Source organism: Ambystoma mexicanum, chromosome 2p, assembly GCF_040938575.1.
Source record: "Ambystoma mexicanum isolate Mex_15411 chromosome 2p, UKY_AmexF1_1, whole genome shotgun sequence".
Taxonomy (NCBI): Eukaryota; Metazoa; Chordata; class Amphibia; order Caudata; family Ambystomatidae; genus Ambystoma; species Ambystoma mexicanum.
The window spans coordinates 1,379,659,221-1,379,684,488 of NC_090923.1; the positions used below are offsets into that span (position 1 = coordinate 1,379,659,221).

The 25,268-nt window shown below is 47.6% G+C and overlaps 1 protein-coding gene across 1 annotated transcript in view; it reads right to left on the reverse strand.

Moving 5' to 3' along the window:
* Nucleotides 1–14,002: 14,002 nt before the first annotated feature.
* Nucleotides 14,003–25,268, reverse strand: part of LOC138567514 (UPF0764 protein C16orf89 homolog) — a 546,721-nt gene continuing 535,455 nt past the window's right edge. The window contains exon 9 of the mRNA XM_069645784.1: nucleotides 14,003–14,179. Within this exon, the coding sequence (XP_069501885.1) occupies nucleotides 14,112–14,179 (68 nt within the window). The 3' untranslated portion in view covers nucleotides 14,003–14,111. The remainder of the gene's footprint in view (nucleotides 14,180–25,268) is intronic.

Here is a 25,268-nt window from a genome sequence, read left to right on the forward strand (position 1 = left end):
CCAACCTATAGAATTCAAAGACTGGGGTCAGCATGCCCTTACCATTCAATGAGTGGAACGTCCTGATACCCGGCTATATTTAATCAGGGTAGTGATGGCCTTGGAAACTTGTTCGCACCATGAGTCACTCTCAGCAAACCCAAACCCAAGTAAGTACAGGTAGTGACCTGCCCCAGCATGACACCTTCTATCTCTATGTGTGCCTTCTCATGTGTGGCTTTTCTATGTCTGAAGACAAGAGGCTTAGTTTTACTTTTGTTTATTTCCAGACAGCGGGCAGCACATTTCTTAGCAAATTGTGCCACAGTGTGCCTTATGCCCATTAGAGATGTCGACAGAAACACTGCGTCATCCCCTAAGAACAGGGCTGGGAATCGTAAATGTCCAGTCCTTGGGGGAGCCATCCATTGACTTCCAACACCTCTATTCGACTATTGATATAAATACTGAAGAGGAGTGGGGCCAGCACACATTCCTGCCTAACCCAATGCTAGACCCCAAACTTCTCAGTGTTTTTCCAATCATTCCCCATTTTACAGAAGCACTATTATTGGAACCGCATAACTGAAAGTAAGCCTGCAGGAATATTATAACCACACAGAACCTGCCACAGCTTGTTGCGACGTACACAGAATCAAATGCTGTTTTCAGGTCAGCAAAAACAGCATACAGCTTATTTTTATTCAGGCTTGTCTATTTTTTGACAAGGAAATCAAGTCTCAAACACTGCTCCAGAGTACCCATCCCCTGTTGAAATCCCACCTGGAGGGGATTTAAACCTCCAGTTGACTCTGCCCACTCTTGGAGGTGACCCAAATGTATCTTTGCATACAATTTCCCTGCCTCAGTTAGCAATGAAAGGGGGCAGTAGTTTTCTGGAAGGTCTTTTCTTAAATGTGAGCACAATTGTGACCTCTCACCAGGTTGGTTGGATGGATCTAATCTCAATCACAGCACTGAAGACATGTGTCAGAACCGGTCCCCATATTTCTGGTTCGTGCTTGAAGAAGTCTGTAGGAATACAGTCTGGCTCAGGTGCTTTCCTGTCCCCCAATGCTCTAATGGCCTTAACAACCTCATCCGTGCTCACTACAAGATGAGGGGAGTATGCGGGTAAATCCGCTTTCTGTGCGCTCAGATTGATTTGATCACTAGAGGCCCCCCAAGTCCTTATCCAAATTTGAAAAATGGGCCCACCAGGTGGCCAGTACAATGCTACATTGCAAGATATGATACTCATCAGGGGACATACCCATCACGAGCCTCCGAAATGCACGTATGTCATTACCCTTGCATACCACCTGAAAGGTTTCCCCAACTTTCCTGATGAAAGAATTTTTGTGGGGACGCAATCGTAATTGTGTATGTTATCCTAAGAGCCCTCAAGTGTTTTATATCTACAGTTGGTCTCTCTTTGAAACAGGTCAAGATGGCCTCCTTACAAGATCGACACTGCGTGCCATACCATCCCTGGCCAGTCTGTACAGATTTCTTAACCTTGGTGCCTGGTTTGGTAAACGAGGAGTGCAGAGCTGCAACCATGTCAGTATAATTGCACAGTACATCCTGCTTTCCCCTTGTTAGATCACAAAAAGGATTGGGTTATATACCCAATGATACAAGAGAATATGCCTGCTAGCCTGTCCCTGTTCATTACCTATGCCCATGTGACCACCCTTCTTGAGTGCCCACTGATGGTAATTACATTTGATCTAGAGTCAGTGTCTACTCTAGCATATTTGCTGAGTGTCAATGAAATACAGCACATAATTGGCCTGGGATCACTCTCACTGCATTCTAAAACCTCAAATGACTTGATGAAGTACCAATCCTTGGCTCATATCATGACATAGTCTATCCGGCTGAAGCCATTTTGACCATAAAAGGTGAACTTGGAGGGTTGATCCAAAGTGCAGCGCCCATTATATACCCTAAGATTGGAGTCATTCAGGAGGAGAGCCACGTCGACAGCAAGGAGATAGGATTTCCTTGGATTGTCTGCCCCTAAGGATGGAACAGCCCACGCGTCCCGTTGGACATGCCAAATATCCTCAGCAAGCCTAAGGGGCTCATGTTAAAGATTTAGATCGCCAACTCCTGGGGTTACTGTTTTAGAGCTAAACTCTGGATCTCTTTCCTCTATAAACTCTGTCATCTTGATCAGACTATGCAGGGGGGAATCACGTGAATTTCGATGTAAATGTTAAATAGACTCTGGTGCCCTTATTCGTAACAATGTTTAGACGTTGCAGATCAGGCGAATCCGTAGATATTTGGTCGGCTGTCCAGTTGAACGATGAACTCAGCCAGGTCAGCATTCCCATGCTAGGGCGACCTCTAGCACCCTTTATTGCTGGGATCATGTAAGCAGAGGACCCTTGTAGCTCTATAGGTTCAAACGCCCGTGTCTCCTGCAGACATATTGAATCATGTCCGGGGTCAATCATGTGTTTATCTACTCCCGCAATATTCCATGAGAGCACTTTGATGTCATTGGGGACTACGGCTACTGGTGTATCTTGCGTCTGACTGAGTCAATCCACTTCTTCCAATCCATAGTCAACTTGGCCATTACTATGTGGCTCTCTGAGCTGTCGCAAAGCGCTGCAATCGTTTATACTGCTGGGGTTTGTCGATCGCAAGGGGATATTCGTGGCTCAGTGTGGATATGTGAGTGTCTCAATAGACAGGAGCCCGCCTGCTACGGATTTATTCCTCAATATTAGTTTGATGTTGTTTGAATTTCCTGTGGTAACAGCACACTGGTACATGAAAGCATGTCCTCTCTAATTAATAATGAGACACAGCCGCTAATACTTCTGATCCAGTGTATTACCTTGTTGGTAAGCGAGTCGTTTTCAAATTGACCCCTGGATAGCTTCTGGACATTGTGCCTATAAACCCCACAATTTTTGGTAGCATGTGTGCCCTTGGCCTTCAACAGTCCAGTCCCAAAGCTTTATTTTCTCATACGCAAAATGTTGTGTGTCATTTTAGGCTTTGTGGTCACACTTTGACCACTGCTCACCCTTTCTTGTGCACTTCCAGTTCTTTGTCTTTTCCCAGGCTTAATTTTTTCCATATTCCCATTTTTATTTTCAGTGCCTTTTGAGTTTCAGATGCTTTGGTTTGGCAGTGGCTTCAAGAATATCATTCATGAACACAACTTTATCAATTGGAGCACGAGTATTTCCTAAAAAATCTATTAACATCTCAACACTAGATAATCCTGTAGCAGAGGCAGACACGTATGTGTACATCGCGGCATACCACAAGCAGTGACAAACAACCTACATTCATTATTGTCCTTTGAGGTATGCAATATTCTACCAAGCTAAACTCAGCCCATCCCTTCCCAGCCTGGCCCTCTTGTTTCGGTTACAGTTTTACCAGCGAGATGTAACACGTGTCTTCTGCAGGCACTGACTGATAAACCAGTGAGTACTTTAGAGATCTCGCTAGCGCTCTACGAGGAGTGTTATATAATCTAGGTGCTGTAATGACATCCCCCACAGCGGGCAATGACGTGGAACAGAACAAGTGCACTTTTAATGCCTTCCTCATCAGGGATATCATATATCCTATGCATGCACTTTATGTAAATGTTCCTTAATTGTTATATCATGTTCCAGTGGCATGGTAGAAAGGCCCAGTGTAGACTTTCACTAGTACAGCAGGTAAATGAACCCCCCTCCAGCATCACGCAGGTGAGTGAGTCCACACCCCCATTCCTCCACATGTGAAAGGATCTAGTTCTGCGCTGAGATTTATTTTGTGCAGGCCAGATCTGAACTCTCAGGACAGGAGACTGGCCTCTGGGGTATCATGCCACTGCTCTAGATGTGAAACTTTTAAGATCACTGTGATAAAGGGCTGTGAACCGTGGTTCACGAGGCCTCTGTAGTTTACATGGGTGGGGAATGCAGGCTGAAGCACTGCGTACCTGGCAAGGGCCCCTGTAATTGAGTGCAGGCATGGCATCAGGGCCTTTCAGCTTTTTCAAATGAAAGGGGCCTTGAGCCTCAGGAGGCCCCCTGCAACTGTCCCAGGTTGCCAGTCAGCAGTCTTGCAATATAGCAATGTCTCTATTTTCGTTCTGGGTCTTCTAACAAGGGTTCCTCCACAGCAGCCATTTCCTGACAAAGACGTTTTTAGAGCTGTTCTATGGACATTTCGTGTTGGAGCCCCCATGGCGGCTGGCTGTCTCGTGATAATCGGCGGCTATTATATTTACGTACAGTATCGCTCAACTGAAGTTGGTACTCTAATAAGCTGATGTATACAAGAACCAAAATACCACGAATGAGTCTCTTTTTATTTTATTAACGCACACAATGCAGGCCAACATATTATTCCATTCAAGAGATGATAGGCCACCCCTGGTTTTATCTTTGCACTCTGGGGCTTGTCGTCCTTCATTTCACCTTTATAAATCCAGGACTACAGGTCCCAGAATACCAAGTTAAAACCAGGACTGGCCGAGCAGCACCCTAATAGAAGGGATAATGATGGCATGTGTGGTACAGTATGAGCGGAATATTTTCTAGGCTCTTAAGATGTTGGTAGATAAACCACAGTGAGATCAAATCATGTGTCCAGGATCACACACTTTGAAGTGAAGCTGGCATTTGAGACCAGTCAGTAACTTAGGCAAGCAAGCATATCTGTTCTTATGTCTAATTGTTAGAAATGTGTGCTGATGCTTGACTTTTAAGAATACTGTTTTATAGAAATTACTTGAAGTGCAACATGACAAATCCATGCATTACGTATTGGAGTGTTTGAAACAAAAAGAGTACAGATATTTTCCTCCTCTTGCATAAAAGCCTAAGAAGGCTGAGTCTATTGAGTCACTTGGAAATGTTGGGACCCCAGGATAGAAACGTGAGGTTGCTCATGTCAAAAGTATTCCTTTAAGTCAGTACCAATAGGCTTTTGGTGAGTGGGTAGGGAATGTTCACTTTCCTCCCCTGAATTAGTGTTGTCATCTTGTGGGGGAGGGGGATTGGGAACCCACAATACTTCCCGCCTGGGGTGAAATATGGTGTAAGACCGGTCCTGGATAGGTCAGCCCCATATTAAACAAGGCTTTGTGGAAGTACAAATACTAGAGTGTGAATCTTTGTTTGATGACAAGCCGGCGTAATGCCAGCACCAGCTTCCTTAAATCACAATGTTTCAAAGCAAAGATAATTCCCACTTCCTATTTAGTAGGAATTGCAGCTGGTGAAGGCAATACTTTCTGAGACCCACAAAGTTGTATTACCGTAGTCCAATCTAGCATGCATCACTCCGTGAGTGACCACTGTTTAATGTGGCACATGTAGATATGATGACACTTGTGAGCAGGTGCGTTATAAATTACTTATCATATAATTTCCTGAATAACATGCAAATGGAAGCTTTTTTATTATGAGGTCGAATTGTGAGATGCACAATTGCTGACTGCCAAATCAATCCCTTGGTTCCTGGATATTGGTGCATGGATGGTTGCTGTTTCTCAGTTTATTGGTCACTTAAAAGGGAAGGTCTTTAGTTCTGATGGACCAAAATCCAAGATCTCAGTGTTCTCACCATTTAAGCACTGATTATTGTATGTGATCAAATCTAGAATTCTTTGGAAGACTTTGCTGATAGTAACATGATCTGATCTCGCCCACCCCCCAGGTGCAATGTCCAGTAAAATGGGGGGGTTGTACATGTTGCACTTTTGAAAGTTCAGGGTGTCCAATACAATCGGATATGCTAATGGTCTGAGATACACATTGAGCAAGCGGGAGGAGATGATAGACCCCTGTGGGACACCACTCCTTAATGCTCAGAGTTCAGAAGTGAAAGCCTGTATCTTCACTTGAGTGGTTTGATCTTGAAGTTTGTTATCTCCCCATTCCAGCAATAGTCCTCATAAATCCATGCTATTGAGAAATCTCTGCGGGAAATTTCAAAAGGATAAAATGCACAGATCTGTTCTGTTCTAGTGTTGCAAGTATTTTCTCTCTTTTGAATAGTCGGCATGTTTCACTGCTCCTATAGGCTGAAATATTTATGGTTTGCATGGAGCAGTTAATTATCCTTGCTGACGTTCATTAGCTGGGGCACCACAATTGTTTCAAAGATTTAAACCAAGAAATTGATATTTGAGTTAGGACGCTAGTTGTCTGTTAAAGCGGCATCACTAATGAGCTCCTTCAATAGAACCATGAAATAGGGCTGCCTTTAGGGTAAAGAGAAGCCTGCACTGTCACTACCCAAGGATGCATTGCCTAAGTCCTAGATGGGTTGGGCCACCATTACAATAGATTCCTTTAGACCGAGGTGATATTGTTTCAACAATTCCCGGGGGGGAGGTATTTTAAAATGCTCAGTGTTGTTGAAAAAGTGTTAAGACAAGGTGTAAAAGGCTTATGCCAGTCTCTGTACTTGTTTCACCGCTCTGATGTATTTCAAATGTGTTTTGCAGGCATAATTGGAGGCAGGAGTGGAAATCATTTTCCTCCTCATTCTTCCCACTTTAATACCTCTTCCATGTACGCCTGCATGAGATTTTCAGGCAGATATACAATGAATAGATTCCATGCCTGATGGCATTTAACATCTATAAAAGAGTTGGCAGTAAAGATCATCTTGTGGGCTTGAAGGCTATGAGCCAACTGGTTAAGCTGTTGGAGATATCACCCAGTAACCCCCCAATAGTGCTGGTAATGGGGGATGTTAATGTCCAATATGAGCCTGTGGAGGCTCTTGATGGCCTCTGGGACGATCAAGATGTATCGTATGGGATCCCATTATTGGAGACCGCTAGACCGGCTAGATCCCACCCGGCTGCTGTGGAAGTAGCTAGGATAATGTTTGAACTTGGTTTAAGACCATGCAATGGGAGAATGTTACCCTGTAAGCCGGGGAACTTCCCTTTTTTAAGTCACCAGGGAAGCTTCTGAATTGATTACATCACAATTAATATGCTTGATTGGCCATGGGTCGAAAGTATGAAGGTGATAGTACGCAGTGAGAGCGATCACTACCTGCTATGCTGTACTGTCTCTCTGGATAAACTTGGGGGTAGTAACCAGCAGGGTCTGAGGGTTGGGAGTCCGATTATGGTTTCAAGTTTGGCTAAGAGGGCAATAAAGTGGGCTTCTCTTGATCTCCACCTAGCTAAACCTAGAATTTATGAGTGTATAATTGAGCATATTGAGGGAATATGCTCGATTTGTGAAACACCCAGCGAAGTAGAAGAGCTGTACAGGAATATGTCAAAGGCTCTGTACCCTTTTTTCATTTAACGAACTGGGAATAAGAAGCAGAGGCTGGGCAACCAGGTGTGGTTCGATAAGGACTGTACAACGGCTAAGAATGAACTTTTAAAATATCTAAAAATGGTAGCAAAGATTAACAGATAATATTTAAGGTACCTGAGGACTGCCTATAAGGCATTGCTGGAAACGAAATAAGAGTAAATGGGATGATCTCCTAACCGGCTGTAGAGATGGAGACCAGTTCAACTTCTGGGTATCTGTAGCAGGGGAAGACAACAGGGCAGGAAATTGGTTGCCATGTTCAATCCCTCAATTTGCCTGCTTTGGGTGTTTTAGTTCACTGTACGAAGTCGGGCATGCAGATATATCCAACCTATCGTTTCAGGGCACTATTGGGGGAAACAGAACAGCCACAACCTCTTTCTCGATTAAGGAAGCAAAGGAGGCATTGGAGAGTTTATGCCTCGGGTACAGGTGGCTTGCCAATAGATTTGTTTAGGGATGAGCCTGATGTGTGGCAGCCCTTTTTAAAGCGGGTGTTTGACTGTATTGCCATAAGGGGAATGTGCCACAATCTTGGCACAGTGCAGTAATAGTGCCTATCTATAAAAAAAAGGGGACCACAAGCTGCCATACAATTATAGACCAATATCTCTACTGACTACACAACTCCAAAAATGGTCCATCGAGAACGGCATTTTGAATCATCTCCAAGCAGGGTTTCTCCCAGGTATCAGCACCATGGACCAGTGTGTACGTTTGAATGCCATTATTTCTAAGTATGTATTGGGGAAACAACTCAGGGTCTATGCCATTTTTGTGGATTTACGAACAGTGTTTGATAGTGTCTGTCATATTAAGCTAAGGCATGTATTCAAAGACAAAGGAATCCCTGCGGCTCTTCTAGAAAACATCCAAGCCCTATACTGTCATAACATGTCTGCTACAGGTGGGGGATGAATGGTGAAGCTACATATTACTTTGCTGTAGAGAAAGGGGTTCGGCAGGGGTGTGTGCTGGCCCCCATCCTGTTTTGTCTATACGATAACGTCATCATTGAAGCACTGCTGGTGGCATGACTTGACCCTCCAAAGCTGGGAGGGGACAGATTTCCGGCACTCCTCTATGAAGACGGTGCAGTTCTTCAATCCACATCTGAGGGGGTTATAACATAACTTAAACATTTTTACGGAGAAGTGCCAAGAAATGTCTATGTCACTTAATCTCGAGAAGACCAAGGTGATGGTCTTCGTTAGAAGGAACCAGAAGAAACTCAAGCTAACGATCTCTGTAGGTGACTATGTATTAGAGCAGGTGCAGCACTATAACTATTTGGGAGTTAGATTTGCTGAGGATCTCACATGCACAGTCAGCTCATCTTGTTAACGCTGCTGCTACCTTTGAAAAATATAGCGGGCGTATACACTACCTTTATAATAAAATGGGAAGGGGTTCACTTACTCCTGCTATTAAATTGAATCAGGAGCAGGGTAGGGCAGCGGCGTTATATGGAGCAGAAATCTGGGGTCACTGCTCCTCTGCGGAGCTGAGCCGGGTGGACAATGGCTTCCTAAGGAGCATTCTTATGCAGCCCAAGAGAGCACCTATGGCAAGCATAAGGTGGGAGGGTGCCCTAAGGCCCATTGGGGAAGTTAAAGCCATGAAGCCACTGCTGTACTAGGCAAGGCTCTGGAATATCCCGGAACTTTCTAAATATCATGAAGCGATGCAAAGTTTGAGAGGTTTAGCAGGCATGAGCTCTATGCCCTGGCTGCGATTTTTCAAGTGCGGCCTAGAGAAGTTGGGTATGGGGCTTCTCTGGACTAGCCCAGAGAGTTTAACCCTGAGTGATAAGGCTGGTTTAAGGAGTAAGTGCAATGATGCCATAATTAGCCAGATGAGAATCTCATGTGAGGTTTTAAGCACTGGGGCATTGTACATATTACTGAAACAGGTCTATGGATTTGAACCTTATCTCGACTTGGTAGCTCCTGTTTATGCCCGGTGCTTATATATCCAACTACGCACCAGCACTCTTAAACTGGTAAGCTACCCAGCAAGGTGGTCCGCGACTCCTGACTTGTGCTGCAAGGTCTGTGGCAATCCTGAGGAGTCCATTATGCATTTTTTCTATTTTGTCCAGGATACTTACGGCTGACAAAGTGCTATCTGCTGACAGTAGTTCGCATAAAGGGTGTCAGATCATATACTGAAGCCGTGACCCTGTGTAAAAACTCCACAGATCTAGTTGACTATATTCCGAAATTTGTACACAGAGCCTGGCCGCACGGTGCTAATTACTGAACATTGGCTTTGCAATGGGACTGGCTGGTGAAAATCTTTGTGACTGTAACTGATAAATTTTATACTACCCTTGGACCATGGTTCTTATTAATTGCAATTTTACCGATCTTTGATTTAATGAACTTGTGTAGAATGCAACGGGACTGGTCGGTGAACATTTTTGTCCCTAGAATTGATGACTTTTACATTCCCCTGGACCATGGCTTTTATCAATTATTATTTTACTTATTTTTAACAAATGTGACTCAATGAATTTGCTTATCATGCTATGTATGTGATCGTTGTTTATGCTTTTATGACTTTCAGCCAAATAAAGTTATGGTCAACACAGAGAATCGCATGCATTTAGAACCTGCTATAAACAGGCAGAATCAATGGGAATCCATTTTAAATGCTGTCTGCAAAGCATTATTTGCATGCAACATAGCGCCTTTTACAAAACGGATAGTAAAGGTGAAGGGTAACAGCAATTTTGCCGGGTGTTTACTCTTTACTTTTCCTGTTGGTGGCGGTGACCTTTATGCAGAAAACACTTCTTTTTTTTATTAGCGCCTAATTCACCGAAGTGTCTAATATGGCAGCACCCCATTGAAAAACACGGTGTGAATTAGACCCTTAGCCTTCGTGAGATTTTTAATCCGGGAGATGATCTCATCAGGGGAGACTATTGCAAATTTGCTGGGCAGGACCGCAGCATGTTTGGGAGTGAGAGCTGATGTTTCTTTTCATTGAGGGGTTCTAAAGTTTTAGTTGTCTTGTCCTGGATGGCTGATATCAATTTGCTAGCCAACTCGGCTAGCATTAGTCAGTTGATGTATACTAAGGTCTGAATAAATGCTGAAATCTTTCGTAGATTCATTGCCTGCTGATGTGATGAGGTTTTGGAAAAAACCATGTCCTTTTCCATCCGATCAGCTGATTGTAAGCTACGTTCCTGATTGTACAGCGAAGCTTAGCTGCATTTTCTCTCACGGTTTCCCACCATCTCTTCCCCATGGCCAGTTCCTGGTGGAACCATTTACTTCCCTTTGTTAGACTGAGTTTGAGAAAGTTCGTTTTGGCTGCCACAAACCCATCTAGTATTCTCACTAACCCGATCTTAAAGTTACAGTCCATCTTAGAGGTTTGAATAATGGCCCACGATTAGCTTTGATATTTTCTATAGCCAGTTTTTTCTCAGGTCTCATTAGAATCTTGATATAATTAATCTGACTTTGGGCCATTCCTAGTAACCAATTAGGAATTATATGTATTAGTCGGCAGCTGGTGGTTGGCCCAGTACATGTTTAGCACTTCCCAGCTGGAAATAGCAGGTGTAGATGATGTCCAGTGCATGGCCACTGCTAGATGTAGCATCAGTGGAACCAAAGTTATGAGGAAATAGAGGATTCTGAGGAATCTTTGTTCTGGGCGTCCAGGCCAGGTGCTCAGATCACTAATTACCAGAATCCTATTAGCCTCAGCTTGTGTGTTAACTGGCATTTATGCACATGCTGCCAGAAAGAGGGTGGCGTGCAGTGGTGGTGACTAGGCAATGGTTATGGCGTATATGGTGATATGGCCGAGCAGGCACTAGACTCTAACCAATCATCTTTACTTAACCGTTTGCTAGGATTAAACAACTCACCTTTTTCACTTGAAATCAGGGCAACTCCTCCTTGTTCTCACAGTAGTTACTCACATGTTGTAGTCCAGCAGAACCATAGTATTAATGGCTTCTACCTGCCCTTAACACTTGTTTAAAACCTGCTTATTTTCTTTGCTCCATGCCTCCATTCCTCCATCTCTCCATCCCTGCGCTGTTAACCTTTCTGACAGCTCTATTCCTGTCCTTGCTGCCCATGTCCCATTCTTTAAGCGAGGGCCTCAGCAGCAGCCGGTATCAATCCGTGTGGCATGTGCTGGTTCTCATGCTCTTTCTACCATCTGTGACCGGCTCCCTGATCCCTGCCCTCTGCCCCCTGCCCCCTGCTCCCTGCTCCCTGCTCCTGTCTCCAATGCTCTCCTCATTCTTTGGTTCGTCTTTTCACTGAAACCAACCCTGCCCCCAGGGCCACCGTGGACCTTACTCCTCAATGCCAACGGAGCATCTTCATGCTGATTCCTACTTCCCTCTAACTGCACTGCCGCAGCTTGCGGGTCCATCTTCATCATCAGATACCCTACTCCCTCCATCCCCGGAGTGAGCACGTCGTCGTAGTTTCGGCCGCAGCTCGATATTCTATTACTGCTCTACACACGGGTGTCACGGTTTGCCTGTCCCTGTTCCCCCCTGTTATTGTTATTATTATTATTATTATTATTAGTAATATTGTATGTATTTAGAAAGGACCTAGCTTTGAGAAGCAACAGAGCACTTTACAAGCCATGGAGGGAAGTATAATGTCAGGAAAGCAGGGAAACAAGGGAGCGGGAGCTAAAAAGATGGGAGTGGGAGGATCTCCCGTTTGGCAGCAAGGGATCTACAAGCAACCAAGGGAGGAGACAGGGGGGGCAGATTTGCCAGTCATACTGTAAGTGGTGAGTGGTGAAAGTGTGGACCTGGGCAATAGGGAGGAGCCATTCCTAGGAGAGGAGGGTCTTGAGCTCCTTCCCGAAATGTAAAAGTAGAGCGGCCAGTTTCCTGTTGATGGGGAAAAGGTGCCAGATTCTAGGAGCATAGACAGAGAAGGCCTGTCTTCTTGCTCTTTCCTTCCTGCAATGGATGAGTTCACGTCTGTGGCTCAAAAACCTGTCCTTCCCTTTCCTACTTTCTGGCTTTGGAAAGACATGAAGGTTTTGCTAAAGGACACCCGCAAGTCACCCTTTCCTCCTGCTGAAATGAGCAGCAGCACTGCCACAAGTGTTTCCTAGAAATCTGCTATGAAATGTGTCTTGCTTAGCAACCTGTTGGTGTTCAAGGGGAGCGCTTCTGAGTGCACTGTTCCCTTCCTCTATAGTACTAACCATGCAGCCAGGTACACGTGGCCCTTTTGGTGGCAATCGCAAAAATGCAATGCTGCTGCAGGGTCTCTAAGTACACACCACTGCCAACAAACACAGAGGAAGAGAAAGACACCTAGCTTCCATCCAGAGCCACTTTGTCACCAAAATCTCTAAAGGGAGAGGGAACCAACTCCATATATTATTTGCAGTTTATGTTTGTATTTATTTGAAGAACAGGGATGTGCATTGTGATCAGAAATGACTTATAGACACATTTACAGGTGGTGAAGGCATTTCCACAAAGGGTGCCTCATATTAGCATAAAGATCAGAACATGTGGTGAGCCAGTTTATGAGGGAGTAAACAAGTGGAACACATATCAGGAACAAAACAAACCGAAAAAGAATGAAGGAGATCAGTGACTTTTTAAGGTCACATTAACCTAAAGAGGCAAGGAAGGAAGAGCTGAAGAGTAACATATTCGAAAGGGGAAGAATTGATGTCAGAGAGGGATAGAGGGACAGTGTTGAGGGCCTTATTGATAAGGAGACCCACACCGCCATCCATCCCAACCGGTCAGGGAGAGAGGGACAAGGTTGCAGAGTCAGTGTGGAGAGCTGCTGGTGTAGCAGAGTCATGAGGGCACATGTAGGTTTCTGTGATAGCAAGAAGTGAAAGTTAAGGGTGAAAAGAGCTGAATTTTTCAGTGATGTAAGGAGAGGTGTTGCAAAGGGAAGGTCGTGCCAGGTGAAAGAGGAATAGGAAGTGGGGGAGAGGAGCAGAGACTGTGCAGTAGGTGAGATGAAGAGATAAGGTTCGAGATCTGTAGCGTCGCTTTTGAGGGGTGTGGGTGCAGAAGGGAAATTAGGAAGATGAGGAGACAGGAGAGTGATGCAAAAGTTACATGAAATTGAGGCTCAAGGCTATGAGAGGAGTAAAAGGAATAAATAGAGCAAAGTCATTTGCGTGATGAAGGGTAGAAGAATAGGGAAGTGAAGACATTGAAGAAAGTGTGCAGCTCAAGAGAGAGAGGGATGGTAGGTTGGTGGTTGGCTGAGAAGAAGCAGGTGTAAGTTCTGAGTTGGGCTAGAATGCGGTGATAGGTAACCAAAAGACAGTTAACAGACCGAAAACAGCAATGTTCCTTGATGCTGTGAGGTAACAGAAGCTCTAAAATGAATGGATCCTTCCACCCACTGCCTAACCATTCATTTCAGAGCACGCGATCAGAGGTCAGGTAAAGAGTGCCTAGGCCGTCCAACGGTTATCAGGAAAGCCAGAAAAGAAAGTCTTTCCACACTAAGGCACCACCAACCACCCCAAAAGAGTATCTTCTACAGTTATTTTTTATACTCATCATTCTGAAAAGACATGTCCCAGATTCATTACTGATGGCACCGATTTGTTATGTGAATCGGCAACCAGTTCCAGTCAGTAAAGAGGGGCTCCAGAGCCGTAACATAACAAGCTTCATTGTGCTAGTGTTTGCAATAAGAATCATGTTTCTTGCTTCCATAGAGAGTTAGGACGACATTGTCTGCTTTATTCTGCATTTTGTGAATCCAAAATCATTTCCCTTTATCTGAAGTTCAATTTCCATTGGCCCGCTCTTCTGTCAAAGGTTGCTCAGCATACACTGAGAAACGGCGCAAGGGCTCCAACTGCAACGCTGGTCATGTGACAGAGGCAGCCATCTGTGAACAAAGAACAAAGGAATTACAATGCCTGAAGCCAGGATAAGGTAAAGTACGGTGCACACTCAAATACTGACACACGTATACAATGAGGCATGGTCTTCAAAGTGTGGGATCTTTTCAATGTATCAGTCTAACTCTAGAGTCTTTCTGAGGGTCAGGCCCATTGTCTTTCCTACTGTTTGTGCTGTGGCATTTCAGCTTACAAATAAGGCTTTCCGTTTGGTAGCACAGACATGAAAAAAGAAAACCAACAGCTGACCAGACTACCAGAGGCCTGGGGTATTTCCCAAACTAAGAAACAGTACCCAGTGGTCGCTTGCTGCACCGACTTCACGTGTCACATTAATTTATAAGCAGCCGAGGCTCGTCCATAATGAGCGACAACGTTTTGTTCTACCACCAATTTTGGAGAAGCCAAATGGCAAACCCAGTAAAACCGCAGAGCACTCCCTCAGGTGCAGCAGGCAATTGAGGAAGCATTCTGGGTCAGTCCTGTTACAGAAAACCTGGTTTCCCATTTGCCTGGAGTACTCCAGCCCACTCATTCCCAATGGTCCATGAAAGGCCCATGGTTTATTGCTGGGCCATTGAGCATGCTGAGTGGGGTACTGCTGGCCCATTTGTGCAAATATGGCGCTCTTGTGCATCCCAATGAAAAAATGTTTGAAGGAGTGTTGAATTCCTGGTCTGCTGCATGCACAGTCTATGGGCCTCATTATGAGAATCCCGCTAAAAATGCAGTCATTACCGGCATGGTGGTAATAGTGCGTCCGTGCACCCTTGACACCACTTATAGCGGCTGATTACGAGTGCGCGAGCATACGTGAACCCCCATGCCAGTAGTGGCTGCACCGCCATGCCGCTAAAGGTCCTCCAACCCCCCGATAGCGCCATCACGGGACTCGCCGACACTGCCGGCGCCAAGGAACAACCCTTTAATAATGACCCGGTAATACCATCATGCAAATACCGGGCTCGTAATACTGGACCCGGAAGTAACGTCATCGTGCCGGAATAGGAAATGCACCGGCGGCCATCTTAAAAAACACAATCCATTGCAATCTTCTCAACCCAGCAGTGCTACAGAGTGGAGAGCATGGCCATACTAGCCATCATGTCTAAGGCAACCGCAAGACCATCCCCCGCTTGCGCAAGAAGCGCTTCTCTGACGAGGAGCTCAACGTGCTTGCCGATACGCTGGCAGCCCATGCGGATGAGGTGTTCACCTAAAACCTGAAAAGGGAAGTTCAACACCGAAAAAAACAAATATGGGAGGAGGTGGCACGCAAGGTGACAGCGGTTGTCACCACCCCCTGCACAGTGAAAGACTGCAAGAAGAGATGGGATGACCTACCTATCCGGGTGCGAAACATCCTATCATCAAATCGCAGGGAGGCCATGGCTACAGGCGGGGGGCCCACTCACCCATCAAATTGATGCGATGGGAGAAGACCTGTAGCACCACTATAAATATGGAGTCGATTGAGGGCTTCTGTGAAATGGAGACGGATGCAGCGACATCGGGAGATGGAGATGAGTGACCCTGCAAACCCCAGTAGACCAAAACATGACGTAGTACAACAGATGTGAAAGTGAACCAAGCCAATGCATGGCCCATGATACACACATTTACAGATCCATCTCCAGATGGAGGCCCAAACCCTGGCACAATGAAATGCATGCTGCATGCCAATCCCATTACCAACAGACACCAACACACAGGGATCATTCACATGTCACACATCACGCAAACCGCAATACAACAGTATACCACCTGGTACACATCAGTACAGAATGGAGAGGCCACAGCTTATGCCAATATGCCCCCCCCTTGAAAGTACCCTGTGTGTCACACCTACAAGAATGCAATGCATGAAAAATTAAATACTGTACAGAACCAAATCATGCATCTTGCATGTACCACCAGCACTGATGCCCTGCATCTCTTGTTCCCCCACAGGCACTGACGCAGAACGTGAAAGGCAGGACCCTGACCCAAGGGCATCGACACATTCTAAGGCATCCAGGGCCAGACTAGAAGGCACTGGGCCTTCCACCTCCGGGGCAGCACTGATGGCCAGAGTGCAACCCAGGGCACCAGTACAGCCCAGGCCAGCTGAGGAGGATAATACAGCAGCCGACGAGACTGCCAATACAGAGTCGGCAATAATTGCAGAAGGAGAGGCTGATGGTACGCAGTCCGCTGCCACCAGTTTTGTAGGTGAGGCAGCAGCCACAGCCCCCCTCAGCGACGAGGATGTCCACGCGGTGGAATACCAGGACATGGACGACACCATCCATGTTGAATGTCCCCATAATCCAAGCCCTCAGCCCACCCCCCAGCACTCCACACAGGGCACACCAGCATGCCCCATGTAGGTACCTGTGGTTCTACTGGGGAGTCCGCATCTGTCCACCACATCAGAGGGCAGCCCTGCAATGGTCCACCCAGCCACAGCACGTCCACCACCACAGCCCCCACTGACATGGAGGCACGGCTGACCAGGGTAGAGGCCGCCAGGACCCAATGAAAGAACTGGTCCGCCAGTATGTGGCCGAGGGTGAACACACACGCCGTGAAATACGGGAGTCAAATGTGGCAACCATAACGGCCATCAACTCAAGCGCCATAGTCATTTGTGATAGTTTAGGGGCGGTGACACTGGTCCTTAGCAGGATGCTGGACCAGATGCAGCAGCGACAACCTGCACCGGCGGTGCCACATCCATCCACCTCCACCCCATCAACCACACCTCTCCAGTTCGACTCCCTCAAGCCCTGGGCGGAAGATGAGGCGCAGCGCAAGGCACACAGACATGCTGCCCCCAGACCCGAAAAGGGGCGTAAATAGGTAGTCCACCCACATCGTGTGTGGGATGACAATGGGTGAGGGGGAGGTGATGTTGGTGGTGTTTGGGAGGTGTTGGGGGATTTTGGGGGTATGGGGTGTTTGGGGGGTATGAAGCGTTTGGTGGTTTTTGTGGGAGGGGGGGCATGTGAGAGGTGGAGGGATGAAGCACTATATTGTTATTTTTACTAATACACCTGCTGTGTTCAAATTGCCACAGGTGTAATCATGTTTAGTCATCCATCGCTTGACATGCCCATGGTGGCCTGCTTGTGCGCCTGGCATGTTGTCATTGCTGTGCAGCATTGGTCTTATCTATGCCATTGACGTGTCATGTTCAGGTTGGGATGTTCAGGGCAACAGTGTATAGCTGTAAGTACATTGTCCACTCACCGCCCAATCTCACCCAGGTGGAGTATACATCCCCCCAATCTCACCCAGGTGGAGTATTTATCCCCCCCAATCTCACCCAGGTGGAGTATGCATCTCCCCAATCTCACCCAGGTAGAGTATGCATCCCCCCCCAATCTCACCCAGGTGGGGTATGCATCCTCCCATCTCACAACCCCACTGCACTGCCATGGCCCAGTCAGACAACTTACCAAGAAGCCAGGCACGTCGTCCAGCATGTCGCTCCATGTAGCGGGGTAGCCTGGAGTTACGCAGCACCATGGCATCATGTGTAGATCCGGGATATCAGGCAAAACAATGTGTGATCATCTTGCTGGAGTCACATACCATCTGCACATTGATGGAGTGGTATTGCTTGCGATTGCGGTACACCACCTCATTGGCAACGAAGGACCATCAATTCCACATGGGTGCAGTCGAGGCCACTGACACAATTGGGCATGCCTGCCAGTGTATGGAAGCCTACTTTAGTGTCAGCGAGCTCCTGGCCAGTCCATGGTAGGGATATGTGGATGCTTCCATGCTTCAGGAGGGCATCAAACACTTGGGTCAGCATGCGAGAAAAGAGTGGTTGTGATATGCGATGCAGCTGGCCCACTGTGTGCTGGTAGGTCTCTGTGGCCAGGAAGTGGAGCACAGACACCACATTCAGTAGAGGGGGGATGGCAGTGCGGATTTCTATCAGGCTGACAATGTCGTTGTGTATCATGTCCACTATGGTGGTGATGGTATACCTGTCCAAACGCTACAGAGTGTGGATCTGCATGGTGGTTAGGTTGAAAGGACTGGCTCTGAGGCGAGGTATTGGTGGCTGCCTACGTGGTACCACTGGCTGCATTGGTGGGACCTGCTGGGGCTGTCTCACCCTCCTTCTCCTCCTGTGTCTCCTCTGTGCTGCCTGTTTTTGTTGTTGTGGCTGGTGTAGCAGTGCAGGCATGTCCTTCAGCCCCAGGATTGCTACAGCAAGTGGGATCATTTTGGTGTTGGAAGGGATGTTGTGTGTGGGTGTGCTCCTTTCGTGCTGGGACAGGCTCCATTGGCTACACCTGTGGTGATTGTGTGCACCTGTGGCAGTTGGCTACACTGCAGGTTGCTATTTACAGGTGGTCCGCGATGCCTGTAATACCGCCATCGTGTAGGCCCTATTTATCGCCTTCGGGATGGCGGTAAGTGCATGCCCGTGTGACTTGTGATGTCCTCCTGTTAGCGGCTTCCCGGTATTGCAGCTGCGAAGGGGCGCGTGTACGCGTGCATGCCAGTAAGAAGGGACTCGGTATGGACGGGGGCGGCATTAAGGGGTTGTCGGTTCGTAATGGCCCAGACCTGTAATTGATGCCGGTAATACCATTCCGCCTTCCTTTCTTCATTACCTCCATGCTCGTAATGAGGCCCTATGTGTATATGTGTGTATGTATAAATATATGCGTATGACTGCAAGGGTGGATTGCGGACCATGTTTCTGGTGGGAGAGGCAGGGGGCGGTTTGATGAACAGCTAGCAGTGACTTTTTTTTCATGACCAGCCTTTTATGTTTTGCACACTGGCTGCAAAGCAACGTGTTACAGGGCAATGCTGGCATATATTTGTACAGTCAGTGAGTAAATGTCCTCTTACAATGGCAATATTGGAATTATTAAGCACAGTCAGTACACGAGTGTTCTTACAGTGCCATACTGGAACAGCCACTATGAGAATATCTTCCTAAAATGGTAATACTAATGTTATTGGCACGGCTAGAATTAATATTCCCTCTTACAGAAGTACACTACTTGCAGACTCGGATTGGCCTATAGGGCAATAGGCTGATGGCCGGACCAAAAATGTTGGCCAATGTGTGCCAGTTTGATTAGTTACTTCACTATGAGACTAGTCTTTTTGACCAGTATTGCTATATACATATTCTTTAAAATGTACAAATTGCATCATATTTTATCAAAAAATTCCCCCTTGGGTAGTATTCAAAGAGTGTCATAAAAGGAATGAATAGCCATTTGCAACGGTGGGGCACTTTTTCATTGGTGCCCGAGACAATTTTATGGAGCAGTCCAACCCTGACTAATTGCATAGATTGTGGGTAATAGCAGCATGACATGTGTTTTGCAGTGACAATGCAGACGTATTTTTTGGGCAATGGTATCATAAAACTGCACTGGAAATGCTAGGCGATCTTGTATCTTTTGGGCTTTTTCATGTGTGACCCTGCAGAACCGATTGTAAATGGTATGTCTTCTACACCCAGGGTTTGCCCAAAGGTGTGCTGTAAAGGCTGCCATTTTAATAGGTATTTTAAAAAGTATCTCGAGGAGGACGCCTTTGCACGCTCTTTATTTGTTGGGGCTGGCCTGTAACGCTTGTACACTATAGGCCATCACTGTAATTGGCTGTAATGACCCTAGCTAACCTAAGGGGAGTAGGTGGGCATTATACATATGGTACAGCTGGATTTTCATGTCATCCTGTACAAAAAGGAAGCAATGCTGTAGTGATGCTGATGCGCCTGTACAGAACCTTGATAGTTCCTGTACTGGCTATGGCACTAATGAAAGCCTGGAGGAATTGGAAAGCAGTGACCATTCCTCTGCAGGATTGAATTAAGCATCAGAGAAAAGTTGCTGGGCTGTCACTGGCCGCCTCATAACAGTCAGCCCAGTAGTGGACACCCTACCAAGCGACATTTCCCAAATAATCTGCCATTTTAAAGAATCAATGCAGTCAATTGTTCGGCTATTTCCCTCAGGCACGGCTGCTGGCAGCCTCCTCGAACCCTACAGCGCAGAGAGGGACCATATAAACAACGGGTGTCTTATCTGTAAACCTGCAAAGCGTGCAATTATTTCTCATCGCCACCTGCGTCCTCTAAAGTGTAACATATGCCATTATAGAACCCTTAGAGAGAGCGAAGAAAGCACGCCTACTGATCCTGTGCCCACACCATGCAGTCTCAGACCTGATCAAAAGCAACACACGCTTGTATCTTTAGTGGTGTCACGGGAAACAGAAACAGTACCAGGCATTTAAAAAGAGAATGCACAGGTAACAAGTAAAGAAAGGAAAAATGGCACCCTCAAGAGAGTTTGTGACATTTAGATTCTGAAATACTGGAAGAGTCTCTTTGAAAGTATTGCTTATGGACCTCTATGAGCAACATGTCGATGATGCGCTTCTGCAGTAGACTTTTTTCACTTATGGTAACTGAGCTACATTATGGCATGCCATGTTAATGGGTTTTACATCGTGCTCTGCTGCCCTTTCCATGGTTCACTGGTGCTTTGACCTGAAAAACAGGGAGCTGACTATGGTTAGAGGGACAGCAGGATAATGCAAGCTCACTTGGCAGTAGGGTTGATGCACACAGCCCAGAAGTACACTGTGTGACAAGGCCAGCATCCTATCCTTGTAAAGTGGGAACAGAGACCCTTCTCAGCTGGGTGTGGGAGGCCTTATAGGAAAACCTCCAAAGCCATTCCTACCCCTGGGTGGACTGTGGCAGTTGTGAGGGCCCCATTTCCTGTTCACCCACTTTCTGTAGACTGTTTCTGAGCAGTCCAGCTTTGTCTCATGCCATAGCTCCTCGATAAGGCGCTTGCTAATCTTTTTGTGCGGTTTCTAGGGAGCCACCATCAGAGCAAGGAAATAACATGAAACAACACAGTGAGAGCCTATGTCGATTTCCCCAAAATAGCCTCTGAGAACTTAACTACCCGATATCCAGCAGAGAGCGCCCCAGGATTCCACTATGAGCTATATATAGAAAGAAAAACAGAAACAGGTTATCCCTCCCTCTTGCACCTACTTATTTTTCAGTGGCAAACGTTCTTTTCCCAATGTTATGTAAGATATTAGGTTATCAACGGAGCTTATTTTTATCCCAAAAATATATACATGTATTTTTCCATTATTTAAAATTTTTGTTTTCACACCAGTTTGCATGCAATTCATTACACAATTTATAAAACACGCAAACTTAATCTCAAAGAAACATTAATCTCTAAAAAACATTACTCTCAAAAAGACACAGACACGGAACAATTATGTCCAGGGGTTAGTATCAACAATATAATTAATCTATACTAAAATACAATATATCATTACAAGGCAGATGCTCAAAGTTGGTATCCTTGCAAAGAAATGTTGAGCCAACTAAAAAACACACATAACACAATTGGTACATCTAGTAGAGTTAAGTCAAGGACACCTAGTTTAATCTAGTCTAAACTCTCCTTCATTTCTTAGTAATTTAGGGGGTAATTCATAGAATTCGGCGCACAAATGTGCCAGTCGAGAGCGCCAAAACCCATTCAGGTGCACAGCGTATTCATGGATTAATACATCCATAAGCAGCCGTGGCGCAGAGTGGCGCAGCGACCCTGCAGCAGTGCCAGTTATGCCCCCAACCCCGCCCGTGCGTCAAAAACATTGCACAAATCCAGTACATGGCGCAAAGGCCAGTGGACCAGCATACAGCCCCCCAACCACGAAAACGCGTGTAAAACTCCCTGTGCACGCCCCAGAATACACATAACCTGCTTGCGCCAGGCCCATCGCATGTAAAACTCCCTGCACACCCCTCGGAATATGTGCACACGGCTCGCACTAGGCCTATAACGTGTGAAACTTCCTGCGCACCACTCGGAATAAACGTACCCCGCTCCCGCCAGGTAAATTGTGTGGAAAAAGTCCCCCCTGTGGTGTGGGCTGCCTGTGGGGCATGGGGAGGGTGGATGGGCAGCCTGCATGAATTTCGGGGGTTCGCGGGAAGTTTCACACGCAATGGGCCTGGCGTGAGTGGGGTACGTGTATTCCGAGGCATGCACAGGGAATTTTACACGCGATGGGCCTGGCGTGAGCGGGTTATGTGTATTCTGAGGTGGTGCACCAGGGGAGTTTTACACGCGATAGGCCCTGTGCGAGCGGGGTATGTGTATTTGGGGGGTACGCGGGGAGTTCCAAATGCAATAGGCCCTGTGCGAGCGGGGTACATGTATTTGGTGGGTACGCAGGGAGTTTCACATGCGATAGGCTCTGTGCGAGCGGGGTACGTGTATTCCGAGGGGTGCGCGGGGAGTTTTACATGCGATGGGCCTGGCACGAGCGGGGTACGTGTATTCTGGGGCATGCGTGGGGAGTTTTACACGCGATAGGCCCTGTGCGAGCGGGGTATGTGTATTTGGGGGGTACGCGGGGAGTTTCACATGTGAAAAAGCCATGTCCACCTCCAACTCCCTGCGAATTTCCTCGAGGCACTCAGCCCGCCTCAACATCCTGCGCATGGAGTTCTCCGCCCTGACCATAGTGAGCCGTGCCTCTTCCACCCGCCACCACTCTGCATCTATTTGCCGGCCCAACCGCTGCCACACGGAAGACACTCCCAATCCAGGGTCCTCCTGCCCTCCGGCCGATGCCTGCCCCTCTGATGTTGATGGCCCCGAGACATCATCGCTCCCACCTTGAGCCTGCTGCTGCCGTGCATGTGCCCTGCCTGGACCTCCGACTCCCTACTGTGGCAGGGATGTGTCCTCCACCAGCCTGGCCGCTGGGTCAGGGGCAGCTCCACAGGGTGGCGAGGTGATACATGTCCAGGAAGATGGCACTGAGGACGACTGGCACATAGGGGGTTCAGTTGAGGAGGGGGTTGGTAGAAGTTCCAGCACACGGAGGAACCCAGCACTGGTGACCCGTCTAGTAGGTCGATGCGGTCAATGAGGCATCCGAAAAAACATGCAGAGTCCTCACGAGAACCCTGCACGTCATCCCGGATGCCACGTTGACGCAACGCCACCCCAGCCAAGACAGGCTCAACATGGTCCCGGATTGCCACGTCCGCAAGTAGAGGAAGGCCAGTTGTTGTTAGCGGATCCCCTCCCTGAAAACGGGTCTGGACGAAGGCATCCCTGCTGGTGCGGGATGATGCAGTCACAGGCTCAGGACAGGATTACACACAGGCACCTCCACGGCCGCCTGTGCTGCCTCCTGTCCCTGCCCCTGGACTGCACCACTAGCACCAGTGGAATCCCCCCCTCCAGACCCCATGTGTGGCCTCCTCCTCAACCAAACCCCCGACCTGGATGACTCTGTGCCATCTTCCTCCATAGGCCCCTGTGGGGTCTCAGCTGCCCCTTCTGCTGCCGAGGAGTCCACCTCTGCCCTCCGCCTCTTGGACCTACCCTCGGCAGCTACGGCCACGGACGCGGCACCAGACTCCTCACTCCCCGACGAGATGACAACCTGGGAGGGGAGCTGGGCCTTGTGTCTCCGGCTGGCGGAGGGATCCCTGCCGCTGTGCTCCACAGCACCGTCCCTGCCCTCTTCATCAGTTGACGCTGCAGACAGGGAGAGACAGAATACAGGCGCCAGGACACTGTACAATGGTCTGATACACACATGACAGCTGCACATGAGTGGCAGTGTGAAACTTCACACATGACATCACACTCCCCAACACACATATCATTTGAACGCACACACATGCGCAAATTCACAGGAACGTTGCAGCAGGCAGCACCATCCATACACATACAACAGCATGAGCATCGGAAGGTTAGCCTGACGTCACATGCAACACGGGGAGTGCCAAACACATGCACACACGCCACCAGACATACATGCATCTGTACATCTCCACCACCTGTCGCAGTGAAATCATCGGCATCCATGTCACATCTGCCAATCTGCCTCCTACATGTCGGTGTCACAAGCATCCATGGTGTATCACAGTGGCACACATGTCAAATACACACACACGCACATGTACATTGTGCACATACATGAAGGTGGAACCAGCATCCATGTGTCACACCACAACCATGCCATAGTACATACACAGAAATCTAAACATGTGTGCACTCACACATGCATTTGGGCACCATGCATTTGAACACATACACCATTGATGTGCCTCACACATGACTGAACTCACATGCAGCAGGCTCATGTCCCTGTACATACACATCCATACATGGGCCTTTCAAGACATATGTCCAACCTGCACACTCCTGGCACACCTCAATATGCACAGCGTCCAATCAGTGAGTATGTACACATTCCGCTCGAGTCCGGATGGGTCTGCTTCTGAAGGACCTGGAGGTGGAGCGCTGGGCGTATACTTTCCAGGCAGGACTTGCTCCACCATGATGCCAACTTCATTGGCACTGAAGCTGGCAGCCCTATGCCTCTCTGCTGGGGGGTTGCCACTGGTGCCAGATGGTGTTGTGTCAGACATGGCAAAGCCCGAGGCAGGGGTGGGTGGGCAACTGGGTCCTGGGGCTGGGGTGTGGAGCGATGGAATACCAGTCGGGAGTCTTCTGTTCCAGCAGGGGTGGTCACACCAACTGGACCCCTGCAGATGGCTGACGTGCAGGCACCAAATAGCAGGGCACGTGGCCAGCAGGCAGGCAGCAGCAGATGGCAGGCGGGAGCATGCTCGGGGCTCTGGGGTGCAGGAAAATGGCCTTCTGGGTAGGAGCGTGGTCTTCCATGTGTTGTCGCATGGACAGCTTGATACGGAGTGATTTGGCACGTGAAAAAAGTGCAGGTCAGCGTGTAATTCGAGGAAAGGCCCTTAGCACATAAGCGCGTATGTGATGTGATACGCGCAGCCGTTTCCCTCAGGACGGGTGCATCCGCACATGCAAAAAATTCACGTACGAGTGTTAATGCGTGTAATCCGAGGAAAGGGCTTAAGCGCGTAAGAGAAGTGACGCACACAGGTGTTACCCTCAGCACAGGTTAAAGGTGAGCGGGGCCAGCGGTTCGCTGTACGTGCCTTTCATGGAGACCAACGTGTGTGTTGCTACTTCGTGTTTCGCGCGCCATCACAACTTCACAGCG